The sequence below is a fragment of the Hyperolius riggenbachi genome, chromosome 3 (genome assembly GCF_040937935.1).
Source record: "Hyperolius riggenbachi isolate aHypRig1 chromosome 3, aHypRig1.pri, whole genome shotgun sequence".
Classification (NCBI taxonomy): Eukaryota; Metazoa; Chordata; class Amphibia; order Anura; family Hyperoliidae; genus Hyperolius; species Hyperolius riggenbachi.
This window is the reverse complement of record NC_090648.1, coordinates 375,001,623-375,020,955: the sequence shown is the minus strand read 5'-3', so window position 1 is coordinate 375,020,955 and position 19,333 is coordinate 375,001,623. Positions and strand designations below refer to the sequence as shown.

Below are 19,333 nucleotides of genomic sequence, written 5' to 3'. Positions count from 1 at the left end.
CCTCTATGTCATCAGGGAACATTCTAGACAAGGCGTCAGGCTTGCTTTCTTTGAACCTGGTCAATAGGTCACATGGAATTCAAAACGTGAAAAGAATAACGCCCACCTAGCTTGTCGAGGCTGAAGTCTCTTGGATGTTCGGAGATACTCAAGGTTTTTATGATCGGTAAATATTAAAATTGGATGTTGTGCTCCTTCTAATAGATATCTCCATTCCTCTAAAGCTGATTTGATGGCTAGTAGTTCCTTATTATCTCCAATGACGTAATTCTTTTCAGCTGGGCTGAGTTTTCTTGAAAAGAAGGCAATAGGATGCAACAGTCTTTTGGGACCAAAACGTTGAGAAATTATGGCTTCTATGGCAAAGGCGGAGGCATCGACTTCAACTACAAATGGTAATGATGGGTCTGCATGGTGAAGAATGGGTGCAGATGTAAACAGTTGTTTCAATTTGTCAAATGCGATTTGTGCTTCCTGGTTCCACTGAAAAACTTGATTCTGCTTGGTTAACTGAGTGATTGGAAGAACTACTGAAGACATTTTTTTAATAAACTTGCGGTAAAAGTTAGCAAATCCTAAAAATCTCTGCACTCCTTTCTTATCAGCAGGGACCGGCCAATCAAGGATTGCTGAGATTCCTCGAGGAGAGAGCTGAAGACCAAGAAATTGGATTTCTTCTTTATGGAATTCACACTTTTCAGGCTTTGCATAAAGTCCATGAACCCTAAGTCTACCCAAGATTTTTTTTACATGACCCTGGTGTTTTTCCAGAGATGATGAGAAAACAAGGATATCATCCAAGTATACAACCATAAATACATCCAGGAAGTCTCGGAAGATGTCATTAACAAAGTGTTGGAATGTTGCTGGTGCATTGCATAGACCGAATGGCATAACCAAGTATTCATCATGGCCAAAGCGGGAACGAAAAGCTGTTTTCCATTCATCACCTTCTCTTATCTGTACCAAGTTGTAAGCTCCTCTTAAATCGAGTTTTGAAAAATCTTGGCAGAATCTGGATCTGGAATAGGTCGGTGATTAGTGGCAGAGGGTACCGATTTTTGACAGTAATTTTGTTAAGTTCTTGATAATCAATGCAAGGCCTTAGAGATCCATCTTTTTTTCTACAAAAAATATTCCTGCTCCAGTTGAAGATGTAGAAGGTCTAATTAACCCTTTTTTCAGATTTTCATCAATATAATCTTTATGAGTAGAAAGTTCAGGTTCAGACAGAGAGTAGAGGTGGCCAAAAGGAATTTCCGCTCCTGGTCGAAGTTCAATTGGACAGTCATAAATACGATGAGGTGGTGACTTATCAGCACCTTTCTTGTCAAAGACATCCAGGAATTCATAATACATTGTGGGTATTAAACTTTGTTTCTTGGTATCAAGACAGAGTATTTGTCCAAAAGAAAGGAAACAGTGGGGGAGATTTATCAATGCATTACCGACAGATATTTCTTCTTAATCTGTCCTTACCAGCAGGGGAACTGTTCTGCACATTGTTAAGAAGCTTCCCAATGCTTTCTTAAGTGAAGGGAGTCTGAGGCAGTTCTGAGTGTTTTCCTTAGATTAAGAACAGCGCAGAACTGTCCCTGAATAAAGGCCCATACACACGTCGGATTTCCGCGAACGACGGGTCGTTTGAACGTCCCGTCGTTCCGTCGTTCGCCCCCTAAATCAGGCGTGTGTACAGGCTGTCGTTCGCTTGATAAGGGCGAGTTAAACTTGATAAGGGTGAGTTAAACTCACCCTTATCAAGCGAACGACAGCCTGTACACACGCCCGATTTAGCGGGCGAACGACGGAACGACGGGACGTTCAAACGACCCGTCGTTCGCGGAAATCCGACGTGTGTATGGGCCTTAAGAAGTGCTCATTAGCAGTTCTACAGAGTGCAGAATAGATGTGGTTTGTGAAGGGCTCCTCCCCCCTCACTCAGAGCTTGCTGACAGCAGATGTGTTGGTTACCTCAACAACAGCAATTCCCCTCACACACAGCACTGCCTAAAGAGATCTTCTTAGCGCCTTCTAGTCCTTTCAGTTTTAGAAGGAATCTGCACTAGCTAGAGATTTCTTAGGATGCCTGAGACAGTTCTGCATGCATTCTAAACACCTACTAATATTTTGTCTCAGACACTCTTGCTAAATCTGGCCCAGTGAGTCTAACAATAATCGGATTCAAAGGAGATGTCCTGTTTAGTCCAGTCAATCTTGGGGTTATGGGTTTGTAACCATGGCATTCCCAAAATAATTGGAATAACAAAGGAGAGCAAATCAGATTGAAGCATATGTATTCTTGATGTTGATTGTTGGTTGTAATCAGGCATGGGCTTAAATTCGGATTCGGGTGATCTGGATAGTTACTATCCGAATTTCACCCAGTAATGCTGTGCGGGCTGGGCGGGGGGTCAAGCTTACCCGTCTGACGTCACGTGAATACAAACACTTCCTCCTTCCGGGTTGAAGGAGAAAGTGTTTGTAATCACGTGACGATGCATTGGAACGTATTGTGGGAGGCGCCGAGGGATGAGCGAAGAAGACGTCAGACGGGTAAGCTTGACCCCCCCCCCCCCTGCCCAGCCCTAACAGCATTACTGGGTGAAATCCGGATAGTAACTATCCGGATCACCCAAATCCAAAATTAAGCCCATGCCTGGTTGTAGCTAGAAGAGGCATGGTCTCTTAGGTGATAGGACCAGAATTAATAGGAGAGACGTCTGCTAACTGAATGGAGAGAACTTGTTCTTTGTCTCGAAGAGGAAGATTAAGTTTCTGGGCAAGTGATAAGTCCATGAAGCAAGAACAAGCTCCGGAATCTAAGATGACCTTAATCTCGTTGGTTCCTCCTGGGCCCTGAAGAGACAAAAACAGAGGTACATGAGTGGATGAAGGAGTATCTGAAAACTCATGTCCTGATTCCATCAGTGTAGTCTTACCCAAAGGTCTTACAGGACAGGCCTACCTAAAATGTCCAGAAGCTCCACAGAAGAGACAGAGGCGGGAAGTGATCCTTCGTTGTCGTTCTTCAGCAGAGAGAGATGGTCTAGCCAGTCCTAACTGCATAGGTTCCGTATCATCCCCTGTGCTGGCAGTTGCTCCAGAAGGAACTGAAGAAGCTTGACTGATGGTGGAATAAGGTCCAACAGGAACTCCAGTCTTTTCCAACCTTCTCTCTCTCAACCTTCTATCAATCTGTATAGCCAGAGCAATCAGATCTTTAAGGTTTGCAGGAACGCCAACCCGGGCTATCTCGTTTTTTAATTGGTCTGACAATCCTTTGCGGAACTGGAATCTCAGAGCAGCGTCGTTCCATTGAGTATCGGCCTCCCATCGCCTGAAGTCAGACATGTACTCCTCTACCGGGCATCTACCCTGACGTAGAGCTTGGAGTGCTGCTTTGATGGAGGCTGCCCTACCTGGATCATCATAAAGTTCCGCTAGAGCATCAAGGAGAGCCTGAACAGTCTTGACCGAATCATGACCCTGCTCCATCATCCGCAAAGCCCAGGCTTGAGGTTCTCCTTGAAGAAGAGATATGATGGCCCCAACTTGGGCAGCTTCTGAGGAATAGGTTCTGGGTTGTAAGGAGAAAAATAGTTGGCATGCACTCTTAAATAGTCGGAACTTGTTTCTATCTCCAGAAAAACGAAAAAATATGGTAATGGTAGTTTAGGTTCCAGAGCTGGAGTAGTTAAAGTGACATTGGGAGTGGAGGGCTGAGGTGGCACAGTGTTGGCTGCAAGGCCTTGTACCTGACCTTGCAATTGCTGATATCCTTGTTCAAGCTTCTGAACTGAGATTGCTAGGTTAGCAATTTGTTGACATAACTGATCAATTGGGGATAATCCTCCAAAGGCGTCCATTATGGCTAATTCCTTCTGTTATGAACAGCCACATTCTTATGCCCTATGCCGACTGTTGTTTTGCAAAACTAAGGAAGGCTACCTTTTAGACTCATCAGACATCCAAAGCCTAAGTACAATTCCAAGGTTCTGATTTAACTGTTTCCGGACTGCGGTCATTTAAATCTACGCCCTGTTTATGGCTGCTTATTCCTGCCAGGACATAGATTCAGGTTACTGCTCCGCACAGACCTGCTGATTGCGCTGCTAATCCATTGCTGCTGGCCACTCGCTCTGCCATCGTTTTGATGGCAGAGCTTTGTAAAACAAGATTGGCTCACAGTTATCACAAGGGTCAGGAGCCAATGAAATCAGCTGTTATGATAGTGCACTGTTGACCGTTCCACTGAGGTGAGAGTCTCTCGAGTGCAGAGTCTAAGTGACCACGGGGCTTCACCAGAGCACCCCAGGAGGGGGTGATGGGCCGCAATCCCTAGTGGGTTACGGACTACTTTAGCTGCCTAGTGCCCACCAGGTTGCACACAGGAAGTACTCCAACAGTGGTTAGCAGAACAGATGACACCTCAATGTGGAGGCTGGAAGGCTGGGAGATTTGAGGGAGATCCGGTAGTACTGAAGGAATAAGGTGATCTGGTATCAACTGTGATTGGTGTATAAGGTAGTAATCCAGGTCCGGGTAACAAGCCAAGGTTAGGGCAGGCAGCAGAGGTTCAGATCCGGTTAACAAGCTGAGGTTAGGGCAGGCAGCAGAGGTTCAGATCCGGGTAACACGCTGAGGTCAGGGCAGGCGGCAATCCAGGAGAGTCAGAGACGAGTCAAGGGTCAAAACCAGGTATATCAGATCAAGAGTAGTCTAGGAACAAGTCGGGTCACTAGCTGACAGAGGAATCAGCGTGGAGCGCTGTGAGCAGATGCCTTTTATACTAGAGGAGGGCTGGCCTTGCAATTGAATTGCACACCACGCATGCGTACTATCGTCTGCCAGGAACTGCGCATACGTACTTTCGTTTGTCATCACTCGTGCATGCGTACTTTCGTTTGCCCACAGCCACGCATGCCTACTACGCACTTCTGTCCCACGGCTCCTACATCCGCCATTACCCTCAGCGGCAAACTCTGAATCTTCTGAGATGACGCGCGTGTCACACAGACCACCCGGAAGTGCCGGCTCCCTATGAGACACAGAGTCCCGTGTACCTTGCATCAACAAAGTCCATCCAGGCAGCAAACCCTCGGAACATGACAGGGCCGCCAGACCATCATGCTGTGGTAAGATTTTTGAGTGATCCTGACACCAGCCGTTATAGCAACAGCAGAACAAGTGGCCTGCAGCTAAGGAAGAGCAAGTGGTCCATGCAACGAGACGATGGTAGGCCCCGTTTTTTGGTACCAGCAGTCTCTGGTCCGGGCCAAATGGTTAATTAGTGTTTACTGTTTTTGTTATTTCTCTATTATTGAAGTGTTCTTAAATCTAATGACTCTGTACCTGTGTATTTGCTGTTGTCTGTTGTGGGTGTGGCCCTGTTTCATTGACTGATTACCACTTTTCAGATGTGCTACTGGTGAAGCTTGGCAGGAGATCATGTTGGCTTGTCTTCCCAACAAGAAGTGTGAGATTGACTCTGATGTTCCACCTATCGAGGAGGACTTCTCCTGTGGCAGTAGCTTTGCTGTCTTCTACTTCATTAGCTTCTACATGCTCTGCGCCTTCCTGGTAAGTGTCGAGTCCATAGGGTGTTGTTCACAAGAGTATTCTGTAGCGTAAGGATGCACTGTTGTCCATGTTCACCCATAAGTATTAAAAAATACCAACACTATGAATGAATTTATAATGCTGAGAAGCCTTAAATATGCTTTGATATGCTTATAGAAGTGGCAGGAGGTATTCTGATGCATTATTATAATGCCTAAGATAGAACGAACAACAAAATCCCCATTCCACCCAAATGTTTTATATTACTTTTGGATACAGCTATTTGGGGTTTTACCTGCTACCAATTACATGTGCAAAATTAATTTATTTCTGTCACTCACTGCATAGACTAAAGTCAACATCAACATAGACAGCAGGGTGGGGGAAGAGGTAGAATGCTTGCCAAATTTTTACTGCTGCTTTACAGCCTTCTCATGTTGTACAATAGGATTAAGTTCCAGTCCTTATTGTTGTCTGTGTCCAACGAGGGTGGGGGGAGGGGGGTCACAGACAACTTGTCAGCTGCATACATCCATAGATACTGGGAAGTACCATGTCAAGGCCAATCTAGCCTGTGATTCCTATACTAAGAGCAGATGTTATCATATATTGCACAAACAATGGGCACATCCACAGTAGGACTTATTCCTGGATATATAAGATTCACAGTGAACTTACTTGAAGTTGCCGTAAACCTTTTTGGATACAGCTGATGGTGGGGTAAGGCATCACAAAAATCTCCCTGTACTGCTGTACCCACTAGACTAAGTAAAAATAATTCACTCAATCAAGCTTAAAACCTTCAATCGGTGATCTCACGTTCACTTTTCGTGTTTCAACCTTTTCCCCCTCTCTTTATGCCTGCAGATCATCAATTTGTTTGTCGCGGTCATTATGGATAATTTTGACTATCTGACGCGGGATTGGTCCATATTGGGCCCTCATCATTTGGATGAATTTAAGAGGATCTGGGCAGAGTACGATCCAGAAGCCAAGTAAGAACTAAGACTGATTTCTGTGTAATAATGTTTCTAAAATTCATATGAACATCACTGCACATTGCAGCATTGTGTTCTCAGCGCAGAAACACATTGGTCTTTCCTAAATAGGCCGATAGTTTTTTGTTTTGTTTTTTTGTAATCCACTGTTAAGTACAGCAATGCAAGGCAAGATGAAAAACAACTATCTTTTGTTGATCTACACTTTGTTTTTTTATTTACTTATACCTCTGAAAGAACCAGTTATGTTCTTGCAATAGTATTTCTTATGAACCATACTTTGAGAGAAGTTTTAAAGAGCAACTTTACTGAAAGATAGTAGTAGGGGGAAAATAATAATACATAGCAAAGTGAGAAGTTAAAAAAAAACACACAAAAAAAACATAGAGAAACCAAGAAATGATTGATACGGGAAGGGATTCCTGAAATGGAGAGGTATGAGTTCTCTGGAGATCTGTTGGAAGAGTGCGCTCGCGGCTTCATCGCAGCTTCACTGCAGCTCCACCTGGGCTATCTGTACCTGTACGGCCTTTATATCTATTTTACCTAATTACCCATATAGTTGGATCTATCACTTTGTATTGCTCTTGGGAATGGCGGGGTGGATCCACTGTTTTTACATGTTTCGAGCACCCTACTTACAGAGACTCTGGAACAAAATTTTGAGCCTCATTTCTTCTATCCTATACGTTCATATAGCTGTTCTAATGTGCTCTGTCTTACTGCAGCCTTTCCTAGTTGCACAGTGGCTGTGTTATCTCTGTTATATGATCTAATCTTTTCTCCTCTGTCGGGCTCAGGCAGTCAGGCTGGAATGTGCTGTACTGCTTGTGATTGAATAGAAGCTATACACACCCTCTCCAGGCCCCCTGCACACTCTGTATGACTCACACACTGAGCTCCTCTCAGCCTATCACTTGCTATGTCTTTTGTTTGTAAACACTGAATAAAATGGCAATTACAAGCCAGGATTGCAGCAGGGAGTGGCAGAAACAGCACAGAGGGGCCCAGGAGAACATAATGAATAGAATAGTATGCTTTTTCTTGTAAGAATTTTACAGTACAGATTCTCTTTAAGATGTATTTTTGGTCAGTATGTTGGGCTTCCATAAGGCATGGTTTCTGCAGGCAGGGTGGGCTGCTCACTCTATTAGCGTTATGTGAAATTAGTCCTATATGAGTTAGGAGTTTTATATTAATATTGCTGCCACGTTTGTTGGTATATTTCTACAGCCTTGTATCTGAGGCTGCAGATATGCTTTCTTTTTGTTTCATTTATGTTTTTTTTCCAAAGATATAAGTGTCTATTACTATGTGGTTTATAAGGAGTTTTGATTCTCTGCAAATGCATCAGATGTAATTGTGATATTTGCTGTTTTGTTTCGTGTTTTCATAAACTTTTTTGAAAACAAAAGAAATGATTGATACAGGGTCATGTAATCGGTTCATGTTGTTTGGCCCTCTATGACCCTTTAGGTCTCCATATTTAGTGCTGGTAGACAAGAAAAAAAAGCACAAACTGCAATTATTTATAAACATTCCCACTAATAATGTGATTGGCTAAAAATGGCAGTGGGTTTATACACAGAGGGAGGTACTGCTTGCTTGGCAACTGTGTGTTAACTCCCACAATTCTTTGAGTGCCACAGATAGGAAGTTGTCTTAGCCATGGCTAAAACAACCAGGAAACTGTCATTGCCACAGTGTGCCATCACACTGTGGGAGGGGCTTCAACTCAGCCTCAAAGATGTCCTTGATGAACTATTAGAGGAAAGGTAAAGAGTTCTCATTGTAAAGGAGGTATAGGCTACTGATTAAAGATCAATAAAGCTAGGGACTAGCAGCTTTATGTGTCTTCATTGTGCCTTGATCCTTCCACGCTGACCTGAAACTAAAATAATATGGTTTCCCTAGATTTCTACAGAAATCACTTTATAAAATATAGCTATAGGGGAGACTGAATATTAAGTCTTCTTTCAAAGTGTGCAAAATGTGAAGAGAAACCATGGCATTCTGTTTTGGGATACAATTGCAAATAAGAATATATACATTCACCCCTCTAGGCTGTAGAACACCTCCTGCTGCATTCTGGGTGTGCAAACGGCAAAGGAGACTGGACTGTGGCCGTTTCACATCCTGTGTTACATAATTGGTAAGTCTGTGCCCTCAGCTCCTACCCCATGAGCCATTCAACTAAGAAGTTTGCTTTGTGAGCTCTGCACTCACTACTGTAACGTCACACCTCAAAGATACTGAATTTTGTTTGGATAGTGTCTGGATTCCTTTCAAATTATGGTTCATAAGGAGTACTTTTTCAAAAGCATACAATACATACATTCAACAGTTGATACACATAACTAAAGCCTCCCCTAAACTTCAACCCCTTTCCCTTCCCTTCCCCTCCCAATATAACTTTTCTTTATAGCAACGCTGAAGGATTTTTTTTTGGATGGAGATCCTCTTTAATGATATATGGCTACTGTGGGAGTCAGTCCTCCTAGATCCGGGGTTTCTTTAGATTTTATCTTGATGGTAGTTTTGTACCTTCTTTTTTGTGCTCTTTTAGGCCCGGTTCACATTAGCGGTGGCCGTCCGGAATCGCCGTGCCGGAGCCGGACCGCTTGCAGAACGGACGGAACGGACGCACGGCATAGCAATGAAAGCCTATGCGTCCGTTCACATGCGTCCGTTCTGCCGGACCGGATCCGGACCGGATCCGGACTCCGGCGTCCGTTCCAACATGCGCTATTTTTTGGTCCGGCTCCTCCGGCAGCCGTATCCGGGGCGGAGCCGGACTTCACCATCCGGCCAATACAAAGCTATGAGAACCGGAGAGCGCACAACACACTGGCTAAAAATCCGGATGTTCTACACCACTTCCTATTCGTATTGAAGCGGCGATTTTGGATGGGGACACATGGGCAAGCATTTTGGAGTGGAGCAGCAGTGATTTTAAACGTGCTGGAGATGTTGGCAGTATGTCGGAGGTGGAGGTGAGTGCTAAACAGCGGAGGGCCTGATTCCACAGGTCCACCTTCTGCTGACCTCCCAGACCCCAACATTTTTATTCCTTTTCTACTATCTTTTGTCAAACGGATCCGGATCGCATCCTGATGAACACCTGATGCAAACTGACCGGATCCGGATCGGATCCGGATCAGAACCGTACGGTTCCGATCCGGATCCGGTCAGGTCATCCGGTCCGTTTGGCAGAGAACCGCAAGTGTGAACGGGGCCTTAACCGGGGCTATATGGCTGTTTGTTCAATTTAAGGCAGTCAGAGACCAGTAGTTCTGCTGGCTTGGGAGGCAGTTTATTATCTTGACATCTAGCTTGCTTTGTAATACCATTTGTTGTCACTAGGGGGCGCATCAAGCACCTGGATGTGGTGACTCTACTAAGGCGGATACAGCCACCTCTGGGTTTTGGGAAGCTGTGCCCTCACCGTGTGGCATGTAAGGTAATTTAATAGCACAAGACTGGACTACTGCAATGTCATTCTTTCTGGACTTCCAACCCCTGCAATCTGTTATGAATGCAGCTGCCAGGCTCATTCACTCCTCCAGCTGCTCCTCTTCAGCTGCCCCTCATCGCACTGGCTCCCTCAGAATTAAATTTCAACTGCTCTGCCTGGCATACAATTCCATCAACCATACCTCCCCTTCATTCCCCCCCTACCCGTTCTCTCTGCTACTCCAAGACTTTACAGAACAGCCCCTGCTCAATAAAATGCCCCCCCTCCCCTCATCAGGCTTGCCCCTCCTTCAACTCATTCAAGCAGGCCTTAAAGATTCATATCTTCACCATTGCTTACCCAAGATCTTTATATAGTATCTCCTCTCTTGGACTTACTCCACACACCCCTTATGTGTCCCTTTCCCCAATCCCTTAGATTATAAGCCTATTTGGCAGGACCCTTCTCCCCATTTGCTCTTCTCCCCCACCATATGGACTCAATGACTGGTTTGCTACATTTATCTCTACATTGTTACATCACTATTTCACTATTTTCTGTAATATTGTTGAGCCCTATAATGTTGAGCCCTAAAGCAATATTTGTATCTAAACTCGCCACTTAAGAAGTATAAGATTTTGAGGTGACTTAAGAGATATGCAGCCTCACTCTCCTTTTCTTCTTACAGCGTTTGGTTGCCATGAACATGCCTCTGAACAGTGACGGGACAGTCATGTTTAACGCTACACTGTTTGCTTTAGTTCGGACTTCTCTATGCATAAAAACCGATGGTAAGGTTGTCCAGTCATATTACTCATTTGCTGTACCTAACGACGAGCCACACCTGGGAAAATCTCAAATGTTTTTTCCTTTTCCTTGTATGTTCATCATTCCCTCTACAGGTAACCTGGAACAGGCCAATGAGGAACTCAGAGCAATCATTAAAAAGATCTGGAAAAGGACCAGTATGAAACTCCTGGACCAGGTGGTGCCCCCTGCTGGTGGTAGGTGTGCTAGGACCATAATATCCAGTTAAAGTCCAGCTAAAGCCAAAACTGACACTAGGCAAAGGTTACTTGAGTTTGCTGTCAGTTTTGGACATTTCTATTGGGTTGCAGAATTTAATGGAAAGATCAAGCAAGGCCCTTCAGCTACTGACATTTAAATCTGAAAACCTTATATGAACAGAGAGAATGTAGGAAATACAGCTTATAGTGATAAGCACCTCACTTATAGAGAGCTGACGTCAGCCCATTCTTCTACTTATGTTATTGTCTTATTGACTTTTTTCTTGAAACTATTGAATTCTGTCATTTTCTGTTGGCAAAGTCCTCTTGTCTGTAAACCAATACCCATCTCTGGTTATCTTTATGGCTGTTCGTAGATGACGAGGTTACTGTGGGGAAGTTTTATGCTACCTTCCTGATTCAGGAATATTTCCGCAAGTTCAAGAAACGCAAAGAGCAGGGGCTGGTGGGGAAGCCATCGCAGCGCACTGCCCTCTCCTTGCAGGTATGTGTAATTACACCCCTCATCTTGCAATGCTACAGTCCTTCTGTGTATTCTGGACATCATTTTTTGGAAATGGACACAACCTGTGACAGCTTACATAAAGCCTAAGTTTAGACTTGGCTTTTTAATATGCATGGAAACATTTGGTAAAAAGCCTGTAGTTTTGCAAAATGAAAAAGTAAAATACCTGTTGCAGCAACCTCCTCTTACCTGTTGGCTCTGCTTCTTCCCAGTCAACTTAAAGTCATGCCTTGTGATAGGCTGTCAGTCAGCGGGGAGGTGAGGCTTCAGCTCACAGAGCAATCACCTTGCATGCCCATGTGGCTAAAGGGAGAGTGGATCTGACTGAATGGCAGTGAGAGGCAGTTGTACAATCCTGAGAGTTAATGAACTGGTACAGCAGGTATTTTTCTTTATTTTGCAAAATGATGCAATTTTACTTAAATATTTATTGTGTAATAAGTTTTAAATGTCGCCTCATTTGAGGCTTGAGTGGAACTCTGGACAGACTTTAAAAAACACCTGTTACAGTCAAATTAGGATATTGTTTGTTATCTTTTGTATTTTCCTGCAAAGGTAAGTTAGAAAAAATGCAATATGACTCCCCTTCCTATGTCGGGATGGTGAGGGTTAGATACTATAATTCTAGCATTCAGCATTATTAGCTGGCTATTTACAGTTAGCACATTCAAACATTTTAGGGATCATGGAAAGTGTAGTCCTGAGCCCTACCCCTTAAGCTGGCCATAGCTAAGCAGGTCATTTTGGTGCACTCTTCCCCACACGGTGCCTGACCTGGGCGCCGCCATAGACATAATGTTATTATGTCTATGGCCGTGCAGCAGTGTAATCCGGATGGCGGCGCTTGGCTGACCCCAAATTACTTCTCTTTCCCTGCTATGAATCAGAGGGGTAATAGTAATTAACGCTGCCTGGAATTTGTGCAGCAGCAGGGTGAGCTGTCATTTGGCTCAACCTACGCCAAAATGATGGGCGGCGACTATCCATATATGCGGCCATAGACCATTCAGTTTGTTGCCCAGTTACACAATCGACATCAAGAGAACTATGGCTGTCCTTGGCGATGTTGCGGTGCTTGTCGGTGTTGCGATTGTATAGTTTATAGCCATCTTTATTGCCAACAGAACCATAATCTAACCTACATAGTGACATCAGGAGAGCAATGGTTTAGTAGCTAACGGTCACCACTAGGGATCATGGTAATTGTAGTGAACAAGAGATAGTTGGTGCAGGTGGCTCCATCAATAGTCATAGAGCAGTGAGGCTAGAATGATGATGTCATCAAGTTATTCAAAACTATTTCATCCACAAGTCTTTTATGTAATATTTGTAAAATTAACCTAATTATGGGATGTTTAGGAATGTGCATGTGGGATTATCTCTATCACAAATTACTTTCTGGCCTTTTCATAGTGCTTACAGCTCTCATGACTAAATACCCTCAGAGTATTTTGTCTCCCTGCCAAACCCAGGAGGCATCAATAAACGAATGTCTTGTACCAGCAAACAGCCAATAAGGGCTGGTTTAACAATTCAAGAATATATATTGAATGAAAACAGCACCTCAAGCTGGATTCACACTATGCAGGTTGCATAATGAACGCATTATAACGTGTGTGAACTCCAATGGATTCTGTGTGCAGTATAACATACATGTTAATTCAATGCCTGCATGCCAGGAGTTGGAATATTGCTATTACAATGCAGCACTGTGTACAGCCCCATATAATTGTATATGCAGTGAGCTGACATGCAGAATTACTCTCCAGTGCAGTGGATATAGTGTGAATAGACCCTTAAACTATGTTTGACAATAAGCACCGCACCATCAAGTCACACTCCTCGGGGGTATTTTGGGTTTGTGTAGAGGACATACGGTAACTGGGGTCCGCACTTCAGACAGTTGTTGGTGGTATAGTGGTACAAATTACCAATATGTGTACTAAAGGTGACCACTAATGACACAATCCTGACAAACCTATGCAGTAAACAGTGAACATACTTTTATACTTTAGGTAATCCTTCATTTTACATAAAAGTGGTAAAATTGTACAATCAAGATTGTATCATTAGTGGACAAGAAAGAGAGGGATAACTACAATAGACCTGCGTTAGCCCCACCTTGTACCTGCAGACAAACAAGAGTAAAGACCTTTACATATTTGTCAGCACATATTTTCATTGAGAGTGCATTTCACTCTGAATAAGTGTGATATCTGTCCGAGACAATTGCATAAACGTTTTATGGACATAGAGAATACAAATATCTATAAAAATACTGTATATATATTAGACATTTATATATCTGTATAGCTGTATATTCCGCCTTGTACATAGCTGTATATCTCACCCATATATGTGTACGTACCACCCCATATATCTGTATGCACCACCCTGTACATTAGTGTATATATCTGTATATACCATTCTGTATATATTTGTATATACCACCCTTCTATAGCCTTGTCTGCCAAATTACATAAAATATTATGCATTGCTAAATAAGCAGATACAAATCTTTACAACCTTTTTTGGCAGTATTTGTGTAACAGTAACATAACACCGTAGACCATCTGAGGACAGTAAGAAGTGGCAGAGCTGTCATTGGATTTGTGATATCATTTTATTTTATGAGTATTCAGATGTAAGGGTGGGTACTATCTCCCCTATATGTGATGAACTGATTATGTTGTATGCCTGCAAATTCTCACAGCAGGGAAGAGCGGGTATTACTGGGCCTCTGTCCTTAAGGGCACCCATAGGTGAGCATTTTCCAGGGGTTGGAAATGTGATGTCGCTGTGTCTGCTGATGGAAGGTGTTGGGGGAGCTCCACTGTGGCACACTGTCCAGATCTTTGTGGTTCCCCCTCAGGCTGGGCTGCGCACGCTGCATGATATCGGGCCTGAGATTCGTCGCGCTATCTCCGGAGATCTGACTGCAGAGGAGGAGCTGGACAAGGCCATGAAGGAGGCGGTCTCTGCCGCATCAGAGGACGACATCTTCCGGGTGTGTAGGAGTGACAGGAGCAAACTGTGCTGGGCTGTATGTGAGAATGGGAAGGGGGGGGGGGTGCACTTCTGTATCACAAGTACTTCTGCAGCACATACACAGTGTGACACTATCCAGGCCAGGGCCATGTTCACACAGGTATGGTGCCTTAGTCATTCTGTAATAGAAAATTATGCTATTACTATAACATCCATAATCCGTTGACACTGTAGCTAGTTCTCCATAACATTGTTCATGTATCAGTGTATTCATCTCTGTGTAATACTATGTTTGTCTTGCATTAATGTACTCATTCCACTAATAACTGTGCAACACTTGTCACTGTACCTGACAACATTTAACACGTAATGTGTTTTCAATTTTTGTTCTATTGTATGTTTCATTTACTACCATTGTATTCATAACCACACAAGCATTGTATCTGTCCCTCTGAGATACTGTATCTACAGTAGCAAGAAAAAGTATGTGAACCCTTTGGAATTTTATGGATTTCTGCACAAATTGGTCCTGCAATGTGATCTAATCTACATCTAAGTCACACCAATAGACCATCACAGACTGCTTAAACTAATATCACACACATAATTAAACGTGTCCATGTTTTATTGAACACACCATGCAAACATTCACAGTGCAGGTGGAAAAGGTATGTGAACCCTTGGATTGAATAACTGGTTGAACCTCCTTTGGCAGTAATAACTTCAACCAAATGTTTCCTCTAGTTTCAGATCAGACATGCACAATGGTCAGCAGCAATTGTTGACCATTCCTCTTTACAGAACTGTTTCAGTTCAGCAATATTCTTTGGATGTCTAGAGTAAATTGCTTTGAGGTCATCCCATAGCATCTCAATCGGGTTGAGGTCAGGACTCTGACTGGGCCACTCCAGAAGGCATATTTTAATCTGTTTAAGCCATTCTGTTGTTCATTTACGTCTATGCTTTGAGTCATTGTCCTGTAGCATCACCCATCTTCTGCGGATCTTCAGCTGATGGGCAGATGGCCTTAAGTTCTCCTGCAAAATGTCTTGATAAACGTTGGAATTCATTTTTCCTTCAATGATAGTAATCCGTCCAGGCCCTGATGCAGCAAAGCAGGCCCAAACCATGATGCCCCTACCACTATACTTCACAGTTGGGATGAGGTTTTGATGTTGGTGTGCTTTGCCTCTTTTTATCCACAGTGTTGTGTGTTTCTTCCAAACAACTCAATTTTAGTTTCATCTGTTCACTGAAAATGTTGCCAGTACTGCTGTGGAACATCCAGGTGCTCTTTTGCAAACTTTAAACGTGCAGCAATGGGTTTTTTTGGACAGCTGTGGCTTCCTCTGTGGTATCCTCCAATGAACTCCATTCTTGTTTAGTGTTTCACATATCGTAGATTCGCTAACATGGATAAGCCAGAGACTTTTGTAAGTTTTTAGCTGACACTCTAGGATTCTTCTTCTCCTTACTGAGCATTCTGCACTGTGCTCTTGCAGTCATCTTTACAAGATGGCCACTCCTAGGGAGAGTAGCAGAAGTTCTGAACTTTCTCCATTTATAGACAATTTGTCTTACCGTGGACCGATGAACTGCAAGGATTTTGGAGATACATTTATCTCCAAAAGCTGTGTGTTTTTTATAGGACAGGGCAGCTTTATCCAACTGCATTGTGAATGTTTACATGGTGTGTTCAATCAAAACATGGAAACATTTACTTATTTGTGTGGTATTAGTTTAAGCAGACTGTGATTGTCTATTGTGACTTAAATGAAGATGATATGACCAATTTGTGCAGAAATCCTTATTATTCCAAAGGGTTCACATCCTTTTTATTGCTACTGTATAACAACTGTCACTGGGTCTCTAACCTTGCATCTGTCATGCTGTAACATTTCATGTATAATCCATAGCACTGTATCTGTCATTGTAACATTGTATCCTTCACCCTGTAACATGCTGACTGTCACCCTGTAATAATGTGGATGCCACCCTCTAAAATCTGGCGTGATGCTGTAAAGATAGACTGTATCACTTAACCCATACCAACACACTGCCCATGTCACCTCCACTAGAACAACCCCCCCCCCCCGCCTATGACACACACACACACTCCCCACCCCCCTGGTGAGCTCTTGATTTTAAATTTTCTGTGCAGGGGAACATGGGTGATCTGCCTGGGCTTCTGCAGGTGGAGCCCGTTGGGAGGTGACCCATCGGGGGGGGGGGGGGGGGGGGGATTTAGGGGGTGCCAGCTCTCGTGCTGTAACAATGCGCGTGCATGGACGATGGATGTAATGCTAATGAGGATCAGAGGGGGCTGACGCTGTGCCAGACTAGATCTTGTGGCAGGGCAGGCGGCAGAAAGAACCCTTGTGCACATGTAATATTTCCATTGCATGGGGCAGCATGGGACCGGAAAAAGATCAAAGTGTCTGACTTAGTTGTGTTGGATTAAATCCAGCAGCTCCACAGCCAGTAACAACAATATCAAACCTTGTCCGACATCAGGAGCTGGGGAAAACAGTCCACTGCTGGACCAAGTCAGACAGTGGATTGGAGAGGGATTAAAACTCCCTATTTCCTAAAAAAAAGTGGAATGTCATGGGAAATGTAAATAAAAACAGAATGTGATGATCTGAAAATCAATGAAACCCTATATTTAATTGAAAATGGCACACAGGTGACATATTAAATGTTGAATATCAGATATTGAAATGAAATGTTCTATGAAAAATATATGCACTCATGTTGGATTTTCATCCCTGTAGACAGAGAAGACCTATTACCTATCAAACTCCGTAACTTATATTAAATTCTGCCTCAGTGTTTACAGTAGAGCTGCACAGAAATCACTGTAAAGTCAATATAATCACCTTCTCCTGCACCTGGGTCCTCTCCTCTTCATCCCACCTGCTCTGATGCAGCTAATAATGCTTAGCCAATTCCTGCTGCTAGTCATGTGACTCACATAGCTGCAGTAGTGGATTAGGAGTTCAGAAAGAGGAGAGGACCTGGCAGCAAAAACAAGTAGTTATATCAGTGTAAGAGCACTCTGCACACCTCTGCTTTAATCACAACTGTGGTGGTAGTGAGTTTTATTATAAGTGATGGGGACTGACAGGCAAAAGGGAAGGCGGCACATTTGCGCCGCCTCTCCTACATCAGCCACTGGTATATAGGAGCCTTAAAGATAAACCGTAACCAAGAATTGAACTTCATCCCAATCAGTAGCTGATACCCCCTTTCCCATGAGAAATATTTTCCTTTTCACAAACGGATCATCAGGGGGCTCTGTATGGCTCATATTGTGGTGAAACCCCTCCCACAGTGTGATGTCAGGACCATGGTTCTGACATCACATTGTGAGAGTCTTGTTGCATTGTAGGAAATAACAGCTGTTTCCAACTGGCAAAAAAGCAAGCGGCATCTCCTTCCATTGACATCACCTGCCAGCAGTAAAAATGGCACCATGTGATAAATGTCAGAATGTAAATCAGGGAGAGGGAAGCTTTTACAATGAGCAAACACTGACTAAATAATTTATACATAATTATTGTAAAAATTAAGCACTTTTTTATTACATTATTTCACTGGAGTTCCTCTCAAGTACCTAGTGAGAAATACGGCCCTGTGTGCATTTCATGAAAAAACAATATCAACAAAATGCTCTGGGGCAACAAATGGCTGAAAAAGTTGTGTAAAGCAAAAAAAAAAGAATATTTCACCAGCTTCACTACACGGAATCAGCAGAAATTTCTGTATGCAAAGGGACACGTCTGAAAGCAGTATTCAAAGACATTGATGTTTGGGCTCTCAAGTAGCATTGTTTTAAAAAACAAAGACCACAAAGCTAGGTGCACAGTGGTCCATTGCATAGCAAACATATTTATAGTGAGTGTGAACTGCTATGGAGACTGTACACAGACTCTAATACAAAGCTTGCATGCAGTAAGTTAGAATAATCTGATCAGTTACAATGCAGACTTGTTCAGGCCCATAGAATTGTATGGGAAGTGAGTTAACATGCAGAATTATTCTGCAACGCAACTGATAGCCTGATTCACAAAGCGGTGCTAACAGTTAGCACCCTGGTGAAAAGCCCTTTATCACGCCTAAACTCTGTTTAGGCATGATAAGTTTAGGTGTGATAAGTTTAGGTGTGATAAGTTTAGGCATGAGAAGTTTAGGTGTGATACGTTTTTAGGTGTGATAAGTTTAACCACTTCCCGACCGCCCACTACACAGGGGCGGCGGGGAAGTGGAGCCCTGCAGGACGGCCTCACCCACAGAGGCGGCGGTCCATTTAAGGGCATGGGCGGAGCGATCGCGTCATCCGTGACGCGATCCTCCGCCGGCGCCTGTCACCGTTCGCTCGCCGCAACATCCCGCCGGCTATACGGAAGCGCCGGCGGGATGTTAACCCCGCGATCGCCGCATACAAAGTGTATAATACACTTTGTAATGTTTACAAAGTGTATTATACATGCTGCCTCCTGCCCTGGTGGTCCCAGTGTCCGAGGGACCACCAGGGCAGGCTGCAGCCACCCTAGTCTGCACCCAAGCACACTGATTTCTCCCCCCCCTGCCCCAGATCGCCCACAGCACCCATCAGACCCCCCCCCTGCCCACCCCCCAGACCCCTGTTTGCACCCAATCACCCCCCTAATCACCCATCAATCACTCCCTGTCACTATCTGTCAACGCTATTTTTTTTTTATCCCCCCCCCCTGCTCCCTGCCCCCTCCTGATCACCCCCCACCCCTCAGATTCTCCCCAGACCCCCCCCCCCAGACCA

At 43.8% G+C, this 19,333-nt stretch overlaps 1 protein-coding gene across 22 annotated transcripts in view; it reads left to right on the top strand.

Moving 5' to 3' along the window:
- CACNA1C (calcium voltage-gated channel subunit alpha1 C) overlaps window positions 1–19,333 on the top strand; it is a 710,887-nt gene that overhangs the window by 647,151 nt on the left and 44,403 nt on the right. For 16 of the 22 annotated variants that reach the window (XM_068277205.1, XM_068277193.1, XM_068277198.1 and 13 more), the window contains 6 exons: window positions 5,418–5,580; window positions 6,427–6,554; window positions 9,921–10,017; window positions 10,700–11,015; window positions 11,396–11,523; window positions 14,417–14,551. In XM_068277205.1, the coding sequence (XP_068133306.1) occupies window positions 5,418–5,580; window positions 6,427–6,554; window positions 9,921–10,017; window positions 10,700–11,015; window positions 11,396–11,523; window positions 14,417–14,551 (967 nt within the window). The remainder of the gene's footprint in view (window positions 1–5,417; window positions 5,581–6,426; window positions 6,555–9,920; window positions 10,018–10,699; window positions 11,016–11,395; window positions 11,524–14,416; window positions 14,552–19,333) is intronic. The other 6 variants (XM_068277210.1, XM_068277201.1, XM_068277211.1 and 3 more) reach the window with 1 other exon arrangement.